Source organism: Lolium perenne, chromosome 1 (assembly GCF_019359855.2).
Source record: "Lolium perenne isolate Kyuss_39 chromosome 1, Kyuss_2.0, whole genome shotgun sequence".
Lineage (NCBI taxonomy): Eukaryota > Viridiplantae > Streptophyta > Magnoliopsida > Poales > Poaceae > Lolium > Lolium perenne.
This window is the reverse complement of record NC_067244.2, coordinates 209,660,095-209,681,046: the sequence shown is the minus strand read 5'-3', so window position 1 is coordinate 209,681,046 and position 20,952 is coordinate 209,660,095. Positions and strand designations below refer to the sequence as shown.

Sequence of the window (20,952 nt, the reverse complement as noted above, 5' to 3'; positions counted from 1 at the left end):
TCCAATATTTATCCAAATCACCGACATTGTTGCCATTCATCTCGAAACCATCATCACCATCGTCATGCTCGTCATACTCATTGTCCAACGGAGGTTGTTGGGCAATGGGAGATTGGACAATGGGAGATTGGGTGCCTTCTTCTTGGCTCATGGGTGGTGGACTCCTCTCTCGAACGGGGGAGGAGGGCCGGTTAAGGTCAAGCTCGATACGAGCATCAACCATCTTGGTTGCAAACAACTCCAAAGCCTTGTCTTGTGACCCGGCCACCGTCTCCTTGTAAACGGACCAACGTTGCTCGGAGTTGATACGCATTGTCTTCCAACGGGTGTGCATTCCAAACCCCACATTATGCCTTCCCTCTAGCTCAACACCAACATTTGGCTCATTCCATTTCAACTCAACCCTCACTTGTGCTACCACCTCCGCAAAGCTAGGGCTAAGGTCAAACACCAAGTCAACCTCTTCCGGGTCCGGCTCTATGTTTCCCTTCAAGAAAGCATCCTTGTCCACATGATGAACATGAACAATTCTTTCCATCCCCCTAGCATAATGGGAACAACACATACACACATGTGTTCATTAGTTACCATAATCAACATAATGTACCCATACAAACTAGCACACTACAATTTCTCATACTTCAACAACCCTAACATCCAACCAAATCCATCTCCACCCTCAAATCAACCAAATCCACATCTAAGGTTTGACATGTAGATTCAACCAAATACACAAAATCAATGGATGAAAAGAAGGGGAACGGAGGAGATTACCTCAAGGAACGAGTAGGGAACGATCTCCACGGACAGATCTGATGATTTGGTGGTGGATTTGGTGGGGGGGAGAGGGGGGAGAGAGAGAGCCGGGCGCCTCCTGTGGAGAGGAAGAACAAAGGGAGGAGAAAGAAACTGGGTCGGGCTGGGCGGGCGCGCGCGGCCAAACTTAAGTGGACGTGTGGCGCCCTTGCCACGTCGGATCGGCTCACCAGCTCAGCGTCGACGGGCCACGTCGGATGGGTTTGTGGCGCCGGTAGGACGGGCGCCACATGGGCACGTGTGGCGCCCATGAGAGGGGCGCCACACAAAAGGGTTAGATGGGTGAAATAGTTTCGCCGAAGGGTCAGTCTGTGCTTTTCTTTCACTTTTGGGTTATTTTTGTGCAAATCGCCATCCGCCTGTCGCTGGAGTTTTTTTTGTAAGATACCCCAATAGGCGTGTCGAAGGGCTATTAGGAACGCCAATGAAGGTGCTATATAAGACATACAATATTCACCAGACATAAGGTAAAAAAAAAAGAAGAATATTCACCGCATGGTGTAGTCATGCAAACATGACCCTATGCTTACAACAGCACGAATACTTTGGTTTACCAACGGAATTACTCAGTTCAGGAATTAAAGTAGCACAAGGAGAAACGCTCATAGGCAACTCGATTATGGACCAGAACCAGGAGTCCTTTCCCAAGCAACTCCAAAACAGACGCCCTCAGGCCTCAACCTTCTGCTTCGGAACATCTTTCATCGCAGCATAAGCTTTCCTGTATATTCAATGGAGAACCATTAGATACTTGGGTTCTATATCTTCATAAGTTCTCATTGTGAAGACATGAGCGTGTACTACATACGGCATAGTTAAGTGGCCAATACTGTAGTAGTGTAGTTAATGATGAGGTGCGCTGAACAGTAATTTCAGTTCATCTCTAATTAACCACCAACCGAAATGTATAATGTAACCAATGAGGAGTTTGCCAGAGAGGATACCTTAATGCCTCCTCAATCTCAGTGTTGGCTGGGTCCAACTTGAGTCCATCCAAGAAACGTTGGCATGCAGCCTTGTAATCCTGATGACAAAAAGCAAGTTGATGGTCAAAAACAATTTGCAGACAAACTGACAAAGAGGAAAGAACATCCGACAGTCTCTCCATGTAACCTTCAGCAACATCAGCGCCGCGCCCTGCCGGTAACAGGCCTTCGGCCAGTCAGGGCGCATCTTTCTACATTCGTTAGCATCTACCAACGCCTTGTCTCCGTCACCCATGAGAAGCGAGCAAACACTCCTGTTTGAGTACATGGTTGCATCATCCGGATCAAGCACCATTGCCTACAACCAACATTCCAACAAGGCAACTAGTATATAAACACCGAGAGGGGAAATAGTATGAATAATTACTTGAGCCGGTATATAACTAAACCACGAATGAGCCTGGAAAACTAAGTCATTCAGCCTGAAATACAACTACCAATATCACTTCATTCGTTATACACTATGTCTTAACCCGACCCAGAAAGTACTAACTCCTAAATGACAGTCCAGTTATACAAGTATACTACTAATGAGTGGTAAATAAAATACGGAATTTATCCTCAAAATCAGAGAACACACCATGATAATCTACCCACTTCATGTTTGACTTGCTGGAAGCACAACAATGCTTACTCTCCCTATGCATGCATGGTACTCCCCCGTCCAGAAAATGATGTCGGAGATTTATCTAAATTTGATTGTATCTATATACTAAATAGTGTTTAGGTACATTCGAATTTAGACAAATCTACACCATCCTTTTCGAGACGGAGGGAGTAACAAATTCAGCATTCAGGATGCAGACCCTCTGGGTAGGGACCTTGCCACTCTGTGACTCGAAATGGTGAAGCCACCCAGCTCCGTGGGAGAATTTGGATATATGGACAAGTTTTGTCCAAGATAATACTTTAGATCAATGCGTTTGCATTCAAGAATAATGTAAACCAAGATCATAATCTACGAAATTAGGAACCTTGCTTGCTTCAGGTTGGGAGCTATGCAACAAAAAAGTGGGAATGCTATAAATTATAACATATGGAGCTAAATGAAATGTTGCAAACGAACAATGTAATGATGCTTTAACATACCAAACTGTAGGATCCTGCAGCAGAAAAATAATCCTTCTTCTTGAAAGAGTGATTCGCAAGTTTCTTAAATCCTGCCGCTCTAATTTTTTTTTTAGACACAGGCTCATCCTGAATCATCAAGATATCAAAATTAGTGAAGCCTTCAGATACAGAAAAATTACATACAATTTTAAACAAAAATACGTAGAATTGTGATCCAAAAACTTGAAACATAAGGATCTGATTATATACAAATATTTATTTTTACATTTTATGATTGCATACTTGTGAGTATATCCAAGCAGCTACGTGGGGAATTGTAAATAAAGAATTTATTGCATAAATGGCAAACTAAATTCGTACACATCAGTGAATACAATGCTTTGGTAACTATGAAGATAAACCTTGTACGTCAATCTAAATACATATAACCTCACCAGTGCTGAATTTCTCCACTAAACCTCCGCAAGCACATTGTAGGATACTATGCACCATCTGCTATTTTCTACAATAATTTCCATGTACCCTCCTGCTCACAATCAGGGATTACAGGCTCTAGTGGCATTATTTAATATTCATTTTGTTCAATTAACGTAAATCTTGTCTTTGATTTGAACCATATTTTTCCAAAATACTTATAAAGGAAACAGTGGAAATAAATTTCAAATGGTGCGATCTTTAAATCGCAAGTTTTACAACTATGATACTGGCTATTGCCCGTTACCCCTATGTTTGACAAAACCCCACCAGACACAGAAATCATGTGAGCTTCTCTTTTCTTTCCGTCTCTTATCTGGTAACATGAACTAAATATTGACGTGAACAGTATTCACCTATCCCTACAAAGATTGGAATAGGAAATTGTTTGGATATTACTAAAAAAAGAATTTGTTTGGATCAAAACATTAGAAAACAACTTGCGCATTCAGGATTTTGACCTATCAGCCTGGTATAATGGTGTGCCGGTGCCTAACTAGCTTGACATCTCTAACTAACACCAGCTTTGTCAGCCTAGATAGTGATCCTCTGTGGATCAAATATGGTGGTAAGGGTGAGCCGCAAGTGAGTTCCAGAAACACTGCTTTGTCTGCTCCTTTCTCTCCTTGCAAATTCATCCCACTGCCTTGCTTCTTGCATTCGCTAATGCACCAACCATGAAGGCCTGGGGTTTAATTTCAAATATGTACAACTGCACCATACCAGTATCCAATTGAAATTGGGAATTTTGATCCCTTTCTTCAGTAGAAACTATTCAAATATGCGATGTAAGTACTGGAGCCTTACCTGGTATGAGGTTTTTGTTCATGCTAGAGTCTTCAACTGAAAGCTTACATCACAAACTATTACAAGGATCTTTTTGGTCCTCAGGATGAATTGATGATAGTCACGTTTTCCTGGTCTAACATCAATGCGATAATATTCTGCAAGTCTCCTTTGAGGAGAATGTATTTTAACTAATTTATGGTGTAAAAAATGACAAGCAAAGTTTTGCAAATGGAATTAAACAAAGGCCCATGCCCACAGAATTTTATCAGACTTGTTGGGATGTCATTAACGATGATACTATGGTTTTCGAGTGAATTTTGGAGTAATAAGCTTGTTACCAAAGGAACCTGGGGTAACTAAGATTCCACAATATAGACCCATATGTCTATTGAGTTCAAGTTTGAAAATTTTCACTAAGGCAAGTATGAGTAGATTAAATGATGTTGCTCTCAACGTCATTTGGCGTTATATACTGGGAGGGGTTGTCATTTTACATGAGGCGATTCATGAGGTACACTCAAAGAAGCTACATGGAGTCATATTTAAAATTTACTTTGAGAAGGCTCAGGGCAAGGTTTGATGGCCTTATGTACTCTTCGAATGAAATGTTTTGCACCCTTATGGAGAGCATGGATAGAAAGCTTTATGCAAAAAGGAAGTGTCGCGCATAAAGTTAATGATGTTAGAGGTTCATACTTTCAGTAAAAAATGGGGGTTCAAAAGGGCCGGTCCTCTATCACCAATGATTTTTAACATTGTGGTTGATATGCTCCACATTTTAATCAATATATAGCAAGGAAGAAGGGCTGATAACTGGTGTCATCCCACATTTAGTTGGCAATGGTTTCTCCGTTTTGGAATATTCCGGTGATACTATTCTTTTTATGGACCATGACTTACAGAGGGTTGCAAACATAAAACTAATTTTGAGTGCATTCGTGCAACTTTTTTGGGTTAAAAATAAATTTCCATAATAGTGAGCTATATTTTTGGGGGCTGCCAAAGAACGAGAAAACACCTATGGTCAACATTTTGGTTGTGGTGTACGATATTTTTTACATTTAAGTATCTTGGTATTCAGATTCATGTTTGGAAACTCCGAAACCGAGTTTGTACGATGAATGCGAATAGGTTTGAGAAAAGGTTGAGTTCCTAGAGAGAACAAATATTGCCTTGTGGTGGTCATTTAAATCTTGTTAATTCCATGCTAGGTTCCAAGTTGTATGCTTGTAGAGTTCATAAAAATAAATAGACCTTGCAAGTATATATGTGGTTTAAAAGAAGTAAATCTTACATCATCAGGAAGAATACGTTCGGCAGCAACGTCCTCCTTAATGCAATTGACGAAGTCAGTTGAAACAAGTTTTTCAGAATGGAGATTCCCCATAGCATAGGTTAGAGCTCCCTTGGTATCAGCACCAGCCTATCACAGAAAAAGATTAATTGTGTGTCCTCAAGATAACCTTGTTAAGCCTGTCCTCAAAATGAGCTGGGTAGCAACTTAAATTTCTACATTTTCAGGAATGAATAGAAACCATAAAGCCAGCGTTTCATAATGAGTTTTCAACAAGTTAATTTCGTTGAGTTCAGTCTCATCATACTTGTGGTAACAACATTGACAAGTAGGTCGGAAAAAAGGTTTAGAATGTGTCTACTGCATGTGGACAAATTGCAGTGTACTACGACTGGTAAATGTTCACAAAACAAAGGTCAGCACAGGGAGTTGAACGTTCTCATAAAAAATTAAGAACTTGAAAAGGCTGAGATGAAGGTACAATACCCTAATCAGGAGAAGCATACATTTCCTTGAGTCAGCATCTACAGCTGCGATGAGAGGTGTCTTACCATTTACCATTTTGTTGCGCTGGTGACAAATATTTAAGATATCAGCGCTTATAGTCAAAATGTAATCAAGGGATTAAGATAAAATGTATACATGTATATTACTAAAAATAAACGGCTTCTAAAGGCAATACAAAATACATAAGCATACTGTGAAATTATAGATCAGATTCCAAGGTAATTACAAAATGCATCAGCATATTGTAAAATTATAGATACAACCTATTTTGTAGCTTACTAGCATTTGGTGAATCCTTGAAATTTTGAAAGACACTGTCCCTTAAAAGGGAGCATGAGAACAAGATTGACTAAATTATATTGTGAAAAATATTCAAAAGACAATTGCAGCAAGAAGTTATTTTCAAAATCGATGTCGGCAGAGCAGAAGTGACAAGCTGTGCAGTGGTATATATCTTGTATTCCATTAAATAAGTAAGTAGAAGACATGCATTGGCAGCAGAACTATTACTAATGCAAGGAAATATATCCTAGATTTAATAGTACATTACCTATTACGATGAAAATCTGAACCAGATAAGAAGAAAGAAAATGTAATCAAGATTTCAAGAGTTACAATGTCACAGTTAACGATACGGAAAATCTGGGGCTGTGTATCTAATGGGAAACTAAAGGCAGAAACATATGCACTTATAAACTTACGTCTGCATTGTGGTCTAATAAAATCTTCATAATGCCATCATGCCCATAAGTAGCAGCGCAATGAAGTGGTGTCCCGCAATAAGCTACCAGATCAATATGGGCTCCTTTAGCAAGCAACAGTTTAACAGTTTCACAATCTCCTGAAAAAAAGCATGAACTTGCTCCATAAGAGGATAGGTATTTCTGTGAAATTTTATTTCTGAAGAAAATACAATCAGAAATTTACTGGAGCAGAGGATAGGATTTTCGTTGGACGATTTCTTTCTTTTGAAAAAGCCTTATGCACCTCACTCGGCCTTGACCATGTGCCATATATAACGACTTGTATGGATATAGTAGGAACTAAAGCCAATACATTCTCTGTGGCTACATCATCTATTACCATGTGAAACGAAGGAAAATAGATCCTAGTAAGAAAACAATACTTAACCACACCATAATAGAACTAAATTGAAAAGACAACATAAGAAAAATTACAGCGCACAAATGCATAACAGAGGCATGTGTTTGTAGAGGTAGACCTGATATAACGGCTTCGTGTAAAGGGGAACACCCATCGTGTTTGGCCTTGTTTGGATTGGCACCATGATCAAGAAGATATTTGGCGATACCCACACCCTTAGAAGGTATTGCGAATAACAGAGGTGTTCTACCTGTCAAGCACACAGTAATGTAGCTTATTGATTAAAAAAAATCTCTAAAAGCATAACTTTCACACCCAAAAAATAAGCAAGTTAGGGTCGTAACACCACTATCTTTTCTGAAAAGTATAAACTGTAGAAATAGCTACTCGAGATACACTGAGTAAACCAACTGAATTTCTATATATATGAAGTAGGATGATGTATTCCGCAAGACAAGATGGCACAAATGTGCAGTATAGCCAGCTCCAAAATATGAATAAGCGAGCTGACTTCATATAGTAAATAATTGCAGCATACACATGTGTGCAATAAAGTAAATAACACAATCCTGGACAATAATTATTTACCACCGATGGGGCCTACTTATGTTAGCCATTATTACGTAGGATAGATATAATAACTGAGTCTGGGCTACTCTATTTTGTTATGAAGCAATATCATTCGACAGTTTTTATAAAATACGCAGGTATGGACATATGTTAGCATTAATGAGATAAATTGCAGGGTGGCAAATATACAGAGCAGCAGATAGATGTTATTATCATGAGTGAGCACAATAGAACATGAAACCATGCTATTTCCTTCACACTAGCAGGCATAACCTTAGAAAATACTAGCAAGCACAAAATAATCAGGCACCATATTATGAAATAATGACTAAGCCCTGCAGATGAAATAAAATCCCTATAACCAAAACAGAGCCCACTGCAAATATAAAATAGCAATTGGTGAAATTTGAGTATTTGACAGACTCATATATATATATTTTTTCTTAGACTGCCTAGAAAGAAGAAACTAAAACGAAATGTACGTGTTGACAAAATCCTAAATCGATATAGGGTTTCATTCAGAGGGACCCTGACCTTCCTTGTCGACACCATTGACATCAACCTGCAGCTCCTCGACCAGGTACCTGCACACCTCCAGCCTCCCTCTGCTGGCGGCGACGTGCAGTGGCCCGAGACCCTGTAGCAGCCCGACATCTTCCACCCTCAGCGCTTCCACCGCCTCCTTGAGACTGCCCCTGCCTGTGTCCAGCTTCATCACCAGCTCTGCAACGGGATGGATCTAGAGAGTCAGCGGTAGATCTTTGGAGCGACAGATCGAGAAGGGGCCGGAGGAGAAGGCCGCTTACCCTTGAGGAGAGGGAGATCGCCGTCGGACGCCGCCTGAAATACCATGTTCAACATCAGCCCGCCGACTGGGGAGAGGCAGCGTTAGCGTCTGGCTTGGTTGGGGATGAGAAGTTGATGAGAAGTGGACAGTAGGAGGGGCTTACCTGTGAAGGGTGCGCGCGGCGGCGCCATGTCGTCGATCGGGGAGCAGGAGATGGTAGGGTTTATGGTAGGGAAGGAAGGGCAGGAGGCAGGAGGAAGACCAAACAATCCGCGCCAATGGAAAGGAAAAAATTGGCCAGCGCCAGGCAGACAGACCCTCTATTTTTTTTGCCTCGTAAAATGCGAGTAGGGTCCTGTATTCACTTTCCACCGGCCGAAAACTCATCCGAGCTAGCAGATCCCGTATCCCCACCCCGTAAAACAGAATCCTACGGAATATTCTGTTTTCAGCGGCGGCGCGCGGGTAGCTATGGCGGCGGCGCGGGGAAAACGGTTGGGAATTCTGAAATGTCCGCGCGCCCTAGCTGAAATGGGATGAGGGGTTGGCCCTGTATTTAGCCTCCCGCCCCGTACAAGTAAGGGGCGAAGAGCCGCCCCATAGCCAAAACTGTAAAAAATCGACGCGGGGGCCAGTTTTACGGGGTCTGCTAGACGGTCGTGTAGTGTCCTACCCCGTATATCGGCGGTTATTTTACGGGGTTGGGCCTTTTAGGGGGTCTGTTAGACATGCTCTAAACGAATCATGCGATTCTTCGGATGTGGCAGCCCCTGCAGTCGGTGCTACCTGAGATTGCAAGGTACTCCCTCCGTTCACCCCGATTTAGTATAAACTTGTACTGTACTAAATTTGAGTCAATTAAAAAAGAACGGAGGGAGTATCAGAGAACTTATCTACTCCAGTAGTATTAGCAAGTCTGTGCCTTTATTCCTTTACCAAATTCACACCATGCATTAGTGCATTACCCGTGTATGCATACTAGTGTCTGCTAAATGGTGAGAGTCTTGTTTACTTATATCTGCATAAGGAACTTGTGATGTGGGGCGCGGTTCATCTTTGAAATTTCTATGTTGAGATACAGAAATCTAACCTACACAAGCTATTCAGACCCTGAGACAATTGACTAGAACCGACAAAAAATCCACAATTGGAGCAAGTATTGAAATGTTGAAGGGAATCCACTGCCTCCCGTACAAATAAAAAGGAAACAACTGATACGTCAAACAGACTAGTAGTACGTACTCGCATTTCAACAAGATAAAACAGATTCGCTTACAAAATGATGATGCTGCATGCTCCCAAAAAGTGTAGTCTGACAAGCCCATGTCAGTACAAAGATTTGCGTGTGATCATATCATAAATTACTTGTAATACGAAGGCATACGCATTTTATTGACGAAATCAAAAGCACATATATATAACTGATCTACTGGAACTAATTTGATGCATTTTGATTAACCTGCATGGTTTGAATGAATATTTATTTGCAGCGGATGATACGATCGAGAGTAGATATAGAATTCTGGTTCAGAAAGGGTAAAGCTGCTAGTCTCCTATCGAACTGAACAGAACATTGCTAATCTATTTTTTGTTGTTCTCAATATCACTTATTGTCTTGCTTACATAAATAGATGAGTTGAACAAGCTTTAAACACCACGCAGAGAGGTGAATAAATCCCCAAGCTGAAAACTCAAATCCTCGCAAGAATATACCGGACATCGTGGAAGGCAGAAGCATCCGGTCAGGCACTTCCATCCGAACATTCAAATCACCAATTAATTAGATTCTAAGGTTCCTATGTCGACGTCTACGTGGAACCTTGTCAAAACTCCTTTCATGCTCTTCAAAATCGGTCTCTTGAGCATGACTAAAGCAGCAAGAGTGGTCGGAGTCTTCGGAGTCATAACCCTCGGCATACAAATAGCCCTCGGCGTACAAAAAGTCACAGTCACCCTCATCAAGGCAATTGTAGTATGTGTGATAACCATAGTAATGATGGCTACCGGTCTCGAAGTACCTGGCGAAGTCATTATATGCATAGTGATATAGCTTCATCGTCTTGACCCTGGCTCGCAGGCTGCTATCTATATGGACATTGTAGCAACCACGGAGGTCAAAAAACTCAAGGTGAGGGCAGTTGTCAAGGATGATCTTTAGTCCTTCGTTGTCAAGGTTGCTGCCGTAAAGCTGCAGGGAGCGTAGCTCGTGCAACCTTCCAATGGCCAATGCTTCGCTGTTGTTGGGAGGGTATCTTGCTCCTTTGTAACATCTCAAGTGCTTCAGTTGCGGACAAGTGGTGGCAACATGCTCAATAATCCCTGCGACACATCCACCATAATAATGGTAAAGCTCCAGCTCCTCCAACAAGGGCCACTTCTTTGTTGCGTCTCTGAATGCTCCACTGTTAACACAGAATTCTGTAAGACGAAGGCTCTTCAATAAGGGCGCCCTGCAAGAATAGCACGTGATTTAAGTAGCTTGTAATATGCCAGTCAAATATACAACATCACGATTGACCAAAGAGTAAAAAATCACAGGGAGCAATCGGAAATAAGAGAAATATCCAGAAGAAGGAAAATAACACTTACTGCTCCTCTAGAAAAATCACTTTATGGATACTCAAGCATTGCATTTTCATAGAATTGTTTCTTAAGGAGTACATTTAGTTTGCAATGATCAAGCACGACAAATACTAGCATTACTTTTTGTCTATGATCCTTAACTGCAGCGACCTTCCCATATCAATCCAGGCTGGGGCCGCCTCTCCAGCAACCGCGGTTATCCTATGTGAGGCTCACCCGCCAATCACGGGTGACTGATAGTGAGAAGGGGAGTGTGGGAGGAGGACAGGGCGATGGCTAGGGTTTTATCATGTCGTCGCCCTGAGAACAAGGCGAGCGAAAAAATCTTATTCTGTTAAATATTATGGTTGTCGTATTGTTTCTAACATTATCAAAATTGTGCTACATTTTCAGAACTTAGACAATGAGAGTTCCAATCCTAATGGTAGTATATGCTTTTGAGAGACATGGGTTACATATCTTCTATATGTAAATAGCTAGTTGTGCTAGATTTCCTTGTGCATGCGTTCTTCCACGTCACCTTAATTATTTGATAGCCGTTCGGTCGAAATTGTGTGATATCAGCAAGCAAGTCAGACATGTACCCATAACTTCATAAGTTAGACTAGCCACAATGAGAGTATCATAAGTAGTATCATGCATGTCATGTTGGCAAAAATCTGATGTGGCGCACTAATTAATGAGGTGAGAGATGGAAGTGGTATCATAATATGATACCGTGTCATAGCACGTGAAACTAGAAAACTCAATAGCAAACACATCATGTACACCAATTTGTATTGAGATTCTACAAAACATTTAATATGATGATACTATGATACTACCTTATGATACTATGCATTGTGGGGTAGTATCATAAACTAGTATCATGTGCATGATACTAGTGTATGATACTTCTCATTGTGACTAGTCTTACTCTTTTAGATTTCTTTGCACATTAATTCTTCCACGTCACCTTAATTATTGATAGCCGTGTGATCGAAGTGGTGTGATATGAGCGAGTCATGCATGTATCCATGAGTTACCTTTTCAGCATTAATCAATCCATGTGAACAATGCCACATCATCAAGTCATGATGCCTTTTATTCACGGAAATGAAGCCGTGCCCATTAGTCACATGTTAAATTTTGCATTGATGGTATATATGTTGGACGATTAGGCAAACATATATAGTTCATGATTCACATATTTTTTTGTTAAAACATGGTGTTACGCTGAGTTTAATTAAGAAAATATCTTTTTATACATTACTTTGTCACATACTTACATAGGTTCTATTTAAGAAAATGTAAACGGAGAACACTCTTTCATTTTTTAAAATAGTTTTAGTTACTTCTATGCACATATTTATGTATTCATTTTAACATGATTTTCTTGGCATCGTCTATTTATACAAAACTAAAGATGGTAATTTTACCCATAGGTAAAGGTACACATAGGCACCGTACCTATATGTGGGTAAGATATGAGTGCATTTGTATATCCGTGGATATTACACATGCCCTATATGTCAAGTCATGGATAGGACATCTATACCCTGCCCCGTTTATACCTATCATGTGGAACCGTAGAGGTCCAACCAATGCAGCCCAACAACACACGAGCGCAAGGGTTTGTCAAAGCCTCTGATAATTTTCATGTATATGTTGTTAAGTTGAAATAATTAATTTTTTTTGGTTAAATATGCTATTTGATAAATGTAAAATCGTGAACATTCATATCCTGTTTGATCTGCCTGTTCGGTATCCAATAGGTATGGGTAACCGCCATGTATGGTGTGTGCAAAGTTTTATACTTGTTGATACGGTGTGGTATAGTTTTGTACCCACCGAGCTATACGGATATAAGCATGGTATTGCTCTACCTTGTCTATATCTATTCATTGGTAAACGTACATTACTACGTCTGCTAGACACGACTCCAAAGCATTAAGCCTTTGTTTTGTAAAGAAAAGGTGTTTCTTTTTATTCTTCTTTTGCAGTGAGAAGAGGAAGTACCTAATCGATAGACATAAATATACCACAAATTTCTCGATGCATTTAGACCAAATCGAGGACGGAAGAACAAATTAATGATAGTAATGAATAGAGATGCGGGTGGTGGGTTGAACAGAAATCTTACTGATTGCCTAGGAAAAGGATGAGGTCCTCATCGACGTAGTCATGGTCGCCCGTGAACTCCATGCACTGCCCAGCGCTGAACCAGATGGCAAACCGCGCCATCCTGTTGAGGCTGATAGTCTCGCGGAAGAGCAGGGAGTGTCCGCGCAAGTCGATGCGGCGCCACAGCTCGGGCTCGCGCGCGGCGCTGCGCCAGGACCGGCACGCCCTCGACGCTCCGCCGAACATGAGGTCGACATGGTCCAGCTTGTGGAAGACGTGCAGCAGCGCATCCAGCGGCAGAGCCGCCCAGTTCCTCCTCCTGGATCGTCTCCTTCGGATCCGACTCAGCCGTCGCGAGCTTCCGTCCCTGGGAGCCGGCGGTGGCGGCGGCGATAACAGCGGCATCGATCACGATGTGGAGCTGTGGCGTCAACCGGGCGAGATCGAATTGGTTTGATGGACTGCTAGGCTGATCGGTTCTCACGGATATGTGTTTTCCCTATTTTTCATCAGGAAAATAAATCACCGTCGTTTTCTTGCGAAATTATAGTGTGTGCTCGTGCAATTTGGTATCGTTCTGTGCCGCAAATTTACGCGAGAAACATAAACACGGATTTTGTTTTAGCTATATCTTCTCTTTTTTTTTTAGACTAGTTAGTGTACACATCTTGATTAATTAAATCAAATCAAAATGTGGCATATGGTTTAGGGTTTAGGGTTAAGATTGTTGTCAAGAAGATGAAGTGTGTGGCGACAAAGAATGTGGCAGATGGCACGATGCGGCTGTTGTTGTCAAGGTTGGTAGCAAGGAGGTAGAGTGTGGTGGATGGCAGGAGGTGTTGCCGCGGCATGGCCGACGCCGCCCGACTCTTCCTGTTCCACCAGCTGCTCAGCGTCATGTCCCCGCTTGGCTCAAGGGGAGATGTTGCATATGCTTAGCTCCTGGTCACCCTGCTGCTCTTTGTTGTGATCCCTTCAGGTGCCCTCGTTGCCTTGAGAATGGACATCGGGCACGTGATTGTCGTAACGCTTGGCACCCTCTAAGCTCGTTGGCAGGCCCTGTCGCGTCACAGCCCCGTCAAGCGCATGCTCCTCGCCGAGCCTAGGTTGAGGCCTCCCTCCCATCCAATGTGTCTCACCATCGGTCTTGGCATGATAGTTGTTTCTGCTCCTGTTGGCTCTTTGGCCTCGACGGATAGGCAATCCGCTTTGAAGAAGCAGGATGAGTTGTTTCAAGAGGCCTGATGACCCATAGGTATAGGGGATCGCAATAGTCTTCGAGGGAAGTAAAACCCAAATTTATTGATTCGACACAAGGGGAGGTAAAGAATACTTATAAGCCTTAACAACGGACTTATCAATTCAGCTGCACCTAGAAAAACACTAGTAACATGGGTGATATGAAAGCATCAGTAATATGAGAGCAATGACAATAATAACACAACAGCAGTAGCACGGTGAAGATAGCACCAGAAAGTACTCCAGTGCGGAGTTGACTGTAGAGCAATGATGATGACAGAAGGGCCGGGGTTCCCAGCTATCTACACTAGTGGTAACTCTCCAAATAACATGTGTTGGGTGAATAAATTACAGTTGGCAATTGATAATTGTGAAGGCATGACAATGCATGCTATGATAAGATAAAGGTTACTATAGTATTTAATTGGGCATTACAACATAATACATAGACCGTAATTTAACTACGTCTATGACTAATAATCCACCTTCAGGTTATCATCTGAACCTCTTCCAATATTAAGTTGCAAGTAATAGATTATCGCATTAAGCACTGTGTGTAAAGTAAATAATATAATCATCCTTACATAAAACATTGTTGTTTTCTCCCTAGTGGCAACAACACATCTACAATCTTAGAAGTTATTGTCACTCTTTCAGAAAACTAGAGGCATGAACCCACTATCGAGCATAAATACTCCCTCTTGGAGATACATGCAACTACTTGATCAAGGTAACTACAAGTATCGGAGAGCATGCAAGATATTAAATAACAGTAGTATGATAATATGATGAAAAATTTGATCACAATTCCACAATTTATCGGATCCCAACAAACACAACACCGATTACATCATATGGATGTCAATCATGTAAGGCAGCTCATGAGATCATTATATTGAAGTACACGAGAGAGAGTACCAACTAGCTACAGCCGAGAACCCGTAGTCCAAGGGGGAACTACTCAAGACCATCATGGAGTCGAAGTGGAGGCGGTGAAGTCGATGAAGATGGCTCCGGGGGTCAATCCCCGTCCTGACAGGGTGCCAGAACAGGAACTTCTGACCCCCGAAACTCGTCTGGACGATGACGACGGTGACGGAACTTTTCGTGGACGGAGGCTGGATTATTCAGGGTTTTCTCGTCGAAGGGAATTTATAGGCGGAAGGGCGAGGTCGGTGGGCGCCAGGTGGCACCACACCACCCCTAGGCGCGGGCCAAGGCCATGCCGCGCCTAGGGTTGGTCTGGTCGGCTCCTGGCCCCCCCCCCCCCCCCCGTCTCTTCTCTGGACTCCGTCTTCGTTTCGGTAAAATAGCAACTTCGGCTTTTGTTTCATCCGATTCCAAGAATATTTCCTGTACAACTTTTTAAAAATACAAAATAACAGCAAATAGGGAACTAACACTGTGGCATCTTGTCAATAGGTTAGTTCCAAAAAATGTATAAAAGTGCCACGAAGTGTAAGCAAACATATACAAATTGGTGTAAAACAAGCATGGAGCATCAAAATTTATAGATAGGTTTTAGACGTATCAAGGCCATCCGTCCTCTCCACGAGGCTATTGACTTCTTGCACGGATGGTTGCTACTGTTTGGCCATTTTCCAGAGCGGGAAAAAGCTATGTTGGGTAGGCTCTCTTGGACGCCTACCGATCCTTTGGTCCCGCCTGATATTGGTAAAGTGAGTGCAAGCGGAGCGAGCCTTTATGGTTGTTTCTCTCCACACACTAAGGTGGGCTCGGTGGTCAAGGCTCCAGTCATGCAGATCATGCCCGAGCTCTTGGATTTGTGTGGTGATGTGGCGATGCCTTCTTTTGTCACTGAAGCGAGGTCTGACTCACATGAGATCTCGAATGTGGCTCCTTCGAAGAGTCATGCACTTCGCTTTGTGAGTAGTGTTGTTGTTGGAATGTTGGCGATGATGTCTCTCTTTTTCCTCGGATCGACATGCAAGTGCTTGCTATTGGTATTGGGGTTGCTGATATGTCTCAAACGTATCTATAATTCCTTATGTTACATGCTAGTTTTATGACAATACTCACATGTTTTATACACACTTTACATCATGTATATGCATTTTTCGGCACTAACCTATTAACGAGATGCCGAAGCGCCCGTTCCTGTTTTGTGCTGTTTTTGGTTTCAGAAATCCTACACAGGAAATATTCTCGGAATTGGACGAAATTAACGCCTAGGGTCTTATTTTTCCACGGAGTTTCCAGAAGACCGAAGGAGATACGGAGTGGGGCCACGAGGTGGCGACACCACAAGGCGGCGCGGCCAAGGAGGGGCCCGCGCCGCCCTATGGAGTGGGCCCCTCGAGCGCCCCCCGACTCTGTGCCCTTCCGCCTACTTAAACTCTCCATCGCGAAAACCCTATTACCGAGAGCCACGGTACGGAAAAAGTTCCAGAGACGCCGCCGCCGCCAATCCCATCTCGGGGGATTCAGGAGATCGCCTCCGGCACCCTGCCGGAGAGGGGAATCATCACCGGAGGGCTCTACATCACCATGCCCGCCTCCGGATTGATGCGTGAGTATTTCATCCTTGGACTATGGGTCCATAGCAGTAGCTAGATGGTTGTCTTCTCCTCATTGTGATATCATGTTTAGATCTTGTGAGCTGCCTATCATGATCAAGATCATCTATTTGTAATGCTACATGTTGTGTTTGTTGGGATCCGATGAATATTGAATATGTAAGGGTACATTGCCCCTATGTGTGGTTTCGGTAATTAATGACAACCCCTATGGACTAATGTTTTCATTGAGTTTATATGAAGGAATATTCCATAGGTACTACTTGTTCTCCATGTGTTGGATTCAAGTATGGATGCCATGAAGATAAATGTATACCTCGTGTATTGGATCAAGAACATCGTATGAGAAGATACAAGGTTGAGTTGGACAAGTTCAAGATGAGTATCTTGAGTGGATCACATGCTTGAAACTTGTCGTCCATTTGGTGATAATGGACATGTGAAGATGTGCATCAATGGGGCTTTCCCATCATAGTGTATGGGGGAGCATTTGTGAGTCTTCACGAAGCAACATTGGTCAAGTGTGGCATTCCGGCTTGAGTGAAGCTTGAAGAGTTATCATCAAGATCAAGCGGGATGCGCAAGGCAAAGGTATGACCTTGCTAGGTTTTCCTTTTACCGGTCTCAAGGTGGATGTTGGGAGACCGGATTATAGGATAGATAGCCGCACTATTAAGAGGGGCTTTCGGTTGGGTAACTTGATCACATCGTCTTAGGGAGCTCAATCCTTTGCATACTTTGCATATCCTTATTGTTTCTTGGTGTTTCTCTATGTGAGGTTCTTGAGCTTGTTGCTAGCTTTACAACAAGCCCAAGTTCATCGAAAACGGAGTTCGCATGCATCTTCTATTGCGTTTTCGAGGTTGGGTGATTTTACCGGGTATTCATGATATAAGGTTCTACCCTTTTATATTCATGATAAAATCCCCTCCTACAGGTTCTTGAGTTTGCACTTTCTATTGGATAGTATTCGTCGTTATCTTTCCAACAAAATTGGTTTCATGTTAATCGGAGTTCGGGAGCAATAGTTATTAAAGAAAAGGTAAAAGAGAAAAAGAAAAGGAAAAAGAAAAAAAGGGGGGGAGGCGGCCGGTTGCCGCCCGGCCTGCCGGACCGCATGCCGGCCCACCCGGTCGACCGGGCGGCCACCGGCCCAACAGCCGGGCAGCCCAGCCAGCCCTCCGGTCCGACCGGACCATAACCGGGCCGCCGCCCCACTCCGGCCCAGGCGCCGCTGCACCGAGCCGCCGGCCACCTCCGGCCCGGCCAGGGCCTGCTCGGACCGAGCGCCCCTAGCCTTACGCGCCGCCCACGCGCGGTCCACGCGGCCAGCTCGCCCCGCCTGGGCCTGGCGCCTCCACGCGGCCCATGCGCCCCGCCCGATCACTTGCTCAGTCCCGGGCCAGGCCGGCCTGCACCGGCCTGTCCAGCCTGCTGAGTCCGGTCAGCAGTGGGCGCCAGTGGGCTCCGTTCTCTGCCCGTTTTCTTCCTTTTTAATGCGTTTTTCTCTTAGTTTTTCCCCCAACGGTTATTTCTCTTCTTGGACTATAAATAGGTCTTCTTCCACCTTTAGACAATAAGTTCTTCACTCTCTCTCACCTCCATTGTTGCTATTTGAAGAACTCTCTCTCTCCCTTGATTCCTCCAATCAATCTTGCTCATATTTGAGGATTTGAGAGAGGAGATCTAGATCTACACTTCCACCAAACCGTTTCTTCTCTAAGTGAGGGAATCTCTTGGGATCTAGATCTTGGAGTCTTTGGTTGACTTTCCCCCTTGTTCTTCCTCTCCAATCTCATCCTAGCATTTGTTGCTTTGGTGGGATTTGAGTGTGAAGGATTTGAACACCACCGGTGTTCTTGCTTTGCATCATTGCATAGTGTTGAGCTCTCCACCACGATTTGTTCGAGTGAGAGACCGTGAGCTTGTTACTCTTGGAGGGTGACCTCCTAGATGGCTTGGTGATTGATGCTCCGGTGATCTCTTCAAGAAGATTGTGAAGAGGCCGGGCTTCTCCTTCGTGGAGCTTGTGAAGTGGTTGTGGAGCTTGCCATCTCGGAGCGGAGGAAAAGCTAACCATAAGGAAAGGGCCATTATCCTTCGTGGGTGTGGTTCGGAGAATAGGGTGAGCCTTCGTGGCGCGGGGAATCCTTCGTGGGACCTCCACTCCTCCAAACGTGACGTACCTTGTTGCAAAGCAAGGGAACACGGGAATACATCCTCGTCTCTCCGCGTGCCTCGGTTATCTCTATACCCGAGCTCTCTTTCCTTGTGATAGCCATCGTGCTTGAAGTATATATATATATATATCTTGCTATCACTTGTGCTACATATATCTTATGCCTATCTTGCTTAGCCTTGTGCTACATATATCTTGTGCCTATCTTGCTTAGCTCTAGTTGCCATTGTTATACTTAGTTGAGCTTAGCATATTTAGGGTTTGTGCTTGTAAACTAAACGTTAGTTTAATTCCGCATTCTTACAAGACAAATCCGCAAGAGTTTGTAATTGCCTATTCACCCCCCTCTAGGCGACATCTCGATCTTTCAATTGGTATCGAGCAAGGTCTCTCCTTGTTTAAGGCTTCACCGCCTTGAGAGTAAAGATGTCGGCTAGTATAGTGCACAATGACACAATTGTATTTAATGGCACAAATTATCTTTTGTGGCGAAATTGCTTGCTTTGTAATCTTCGGACCTTGTGTCCACATATAGAGCAATTTCTAGATGTTGGTTTTTCTCCTCCGATGGATTCTCAAAATCTATCTTTAGAGGATGAGAAAAACTTACATCTTGAAGCTCAAGTATCTAATGAGCTTTTATTCTCCTTGAGACCCGATTTTCGTAGGTTCTTGATATATATAAAGAGAAAATCGTCTCATGAGATGTGGATCAAGCTTAAGGAAATGTTTGGTGGATCCACTTCTAAATTGGTCGGTGGTGACTCCGAGGAGCTCTCTTCCCCTTCACATCATGAAGAGCTCCAAGTTGCTTCCACCTCCTGCGTGATGATATATCATCTTCTTCCACTTCACCAACGTGTTGCAAGACACAAGGTAATGATATGGTGAGTGGTGAGGGAAATTGCAATGTTGATATTGTGCTCAATAGTGATGACTCTTCATCTCTATCTCATTGCAATGTTTCCTCTTTGGACTTAAACACATCTTGCATTGAAAATAATCTACATGCTTGTGTTGATAGTCCTTGCATATCATGTGTAAATTGCTTACATAGATCTCATGAGGATATGCTTGCCTTGTCTTGCTCCCATAATCAAAATGTTTCTATTTCCTCTAGTTGCTTGTTGACTAACATTGTAGAGGAAACCGAACACTCTATGGATCAAGACATGATTTCAAATGAGGATTCAAGAATATCTTCATCTTCATTCTCCGATATGCACATGTGCCTTATGGCAAATGGATCAAAGGTATCCCCTACTTTGACTCCTAACACTTCCTCTAATGATGAGAGTGATGATGATGATAATGATGAAGAATATAATACCTTGGTGCATAATATGGCAATGATATATGCTTCTCTTCATGGTAATAAAGAAGCTCGTGCTAATCTCGAATACTCTATGGATATCTTGAATAAATATAAGGAAACCATAGTGAAGTTGGAATCCCATGTTGAAAATGAGGAAATGAGATTCACTCTCCTCAAGCATGAGCTAAAAGATGAGAAACATGCTAATTTCATGCTTACACAAAAAGTTGAATCCTATATGCATGAAAATGAGAAAACTATTGTTGATGCTTGTGCTACTAACTCTAATTCTTGTGAAGCATCGACCTTAAAGGAGAATGTTGAGCTAAGGGCTCAACTTGAGTTGCTAACTAGCAATTATAGGGAATTGGAAGAAAGTCATAAAAAGCTCTCAAGCTCTCATGATGAACTTCTAATTTCCTATGATGGGCTAAAGTTAGCTCATGAGGCTAGTATCACTAAGGTAACATCTTGTGAGCCTCATATGGACATTAGCACAATCTCTACTACAAATGCTATATCTTCATGTGCTAGTCCTTGTAATCTATCTAGTCAAACTAGTGATACACCTTGTGTTGGATTACTCACTTTGCCTTGT

At 42.8% G+C, this 20,952-nt stretch overlaps 2 protein-coding genes across 2 annotated transcripts; both read right to left on the bottom strand.

Annotated features, from left to right (window-relative positions):
* Window positions 1-1,311: 1,311 nt before the first annotated feature.
* On the bottom strand, window positions 1,312-8,708 carry LOC127316254 (uncharacterized). Its single transcript, XM_051346684.2, has 11 exons — window positions 8,562-8,708; window positions 8,418-8,483; window positions 8,146-8,334; window positions 7,160-7,291; window positions 6,639-6,778; window positions 5,917-6,000; window positions 5,431-5,559; window positions 2,892-2,999; window positions 1,930-2,100; window positions 1,761-1,840; window positions 1,312-1,537 (listed from the first exon to the last, which is right to left on the bottom strand). The coding sequence occupies exons 1-11, from the start codon at window positions 8,587-8,589 to the stop codon at window positions 1,486-1,488; spliced, it is 1,179 nt and encodes a 392-aa protein (XP_051202644.1). The 5' UTR covers window positions 8,590-8,708; the 3' UTR covers window positions 1,312-1,485.
* Window positions 8,709-9,943: 1,235 nt separating this feature from the next.
* LOC127316171 (putative F-box/LRR-repeat protein 9) lies at window positions 9,944-13,636 on the bottom strand. Its single transcript, XM_051346608.2, has 2 exons — window positions 13,104-13,636; window positions 9,944-10,848 (listed from the first exon to the last, which is right to left on the bottom strand). The coding sequence occupies exons 1-2, from the start codon at window positions 13,487-13,489 to the stop codon at window positions 10,179-10,181; spliced, it is 1,056 nt and encodes a 351-aa protein (XP_051202568.1). The 5' UTR covers window positions 13,490-13,636; the 3' UTR covers window positions 9,944-10,178.
* Window positions 13,637-20,952: the final 7,316 nt, after the last annotated feature.

Bases quoted from the DNA above. Each gene is read 5' to 3' on its own strand.
- LOC127316171 (XM_051346608.2), bottom strand. From the start codon at position 13,489: ATGCCGCTGTTATCGCCGCCGCCACCGCCGGCTCCCAGGGACGGAAGC. The intron at 10,849-13,103 runs GTAAGATTTCTG...CTATTCTTGCAG, and splicing joins ATCCTTTTCCTAGGCAATCA to GGCGCCCTTATTGAAGAGCC.
- LOC127316254 (XM_051346684.2), bottom strand. From the start codon at position 8,589: ATGGCGCCGCCGCGCGCACCCTTCACAG. The intron at 5,560-5,916 runs GTATTGTACCTT...TTTCTGTGATAG, and splicing joins GTATGCTTCTCCTGATTAGG to GCTGGTGCTGATACCAAGGG. The intron at 2,101-2,891 runs GTATGTTAAAGC...TGTTGGTTGTAG, and splicing joins CTGCAGGATCCTACAGTTTG to GCAATGGTGCTTGATCCGGA.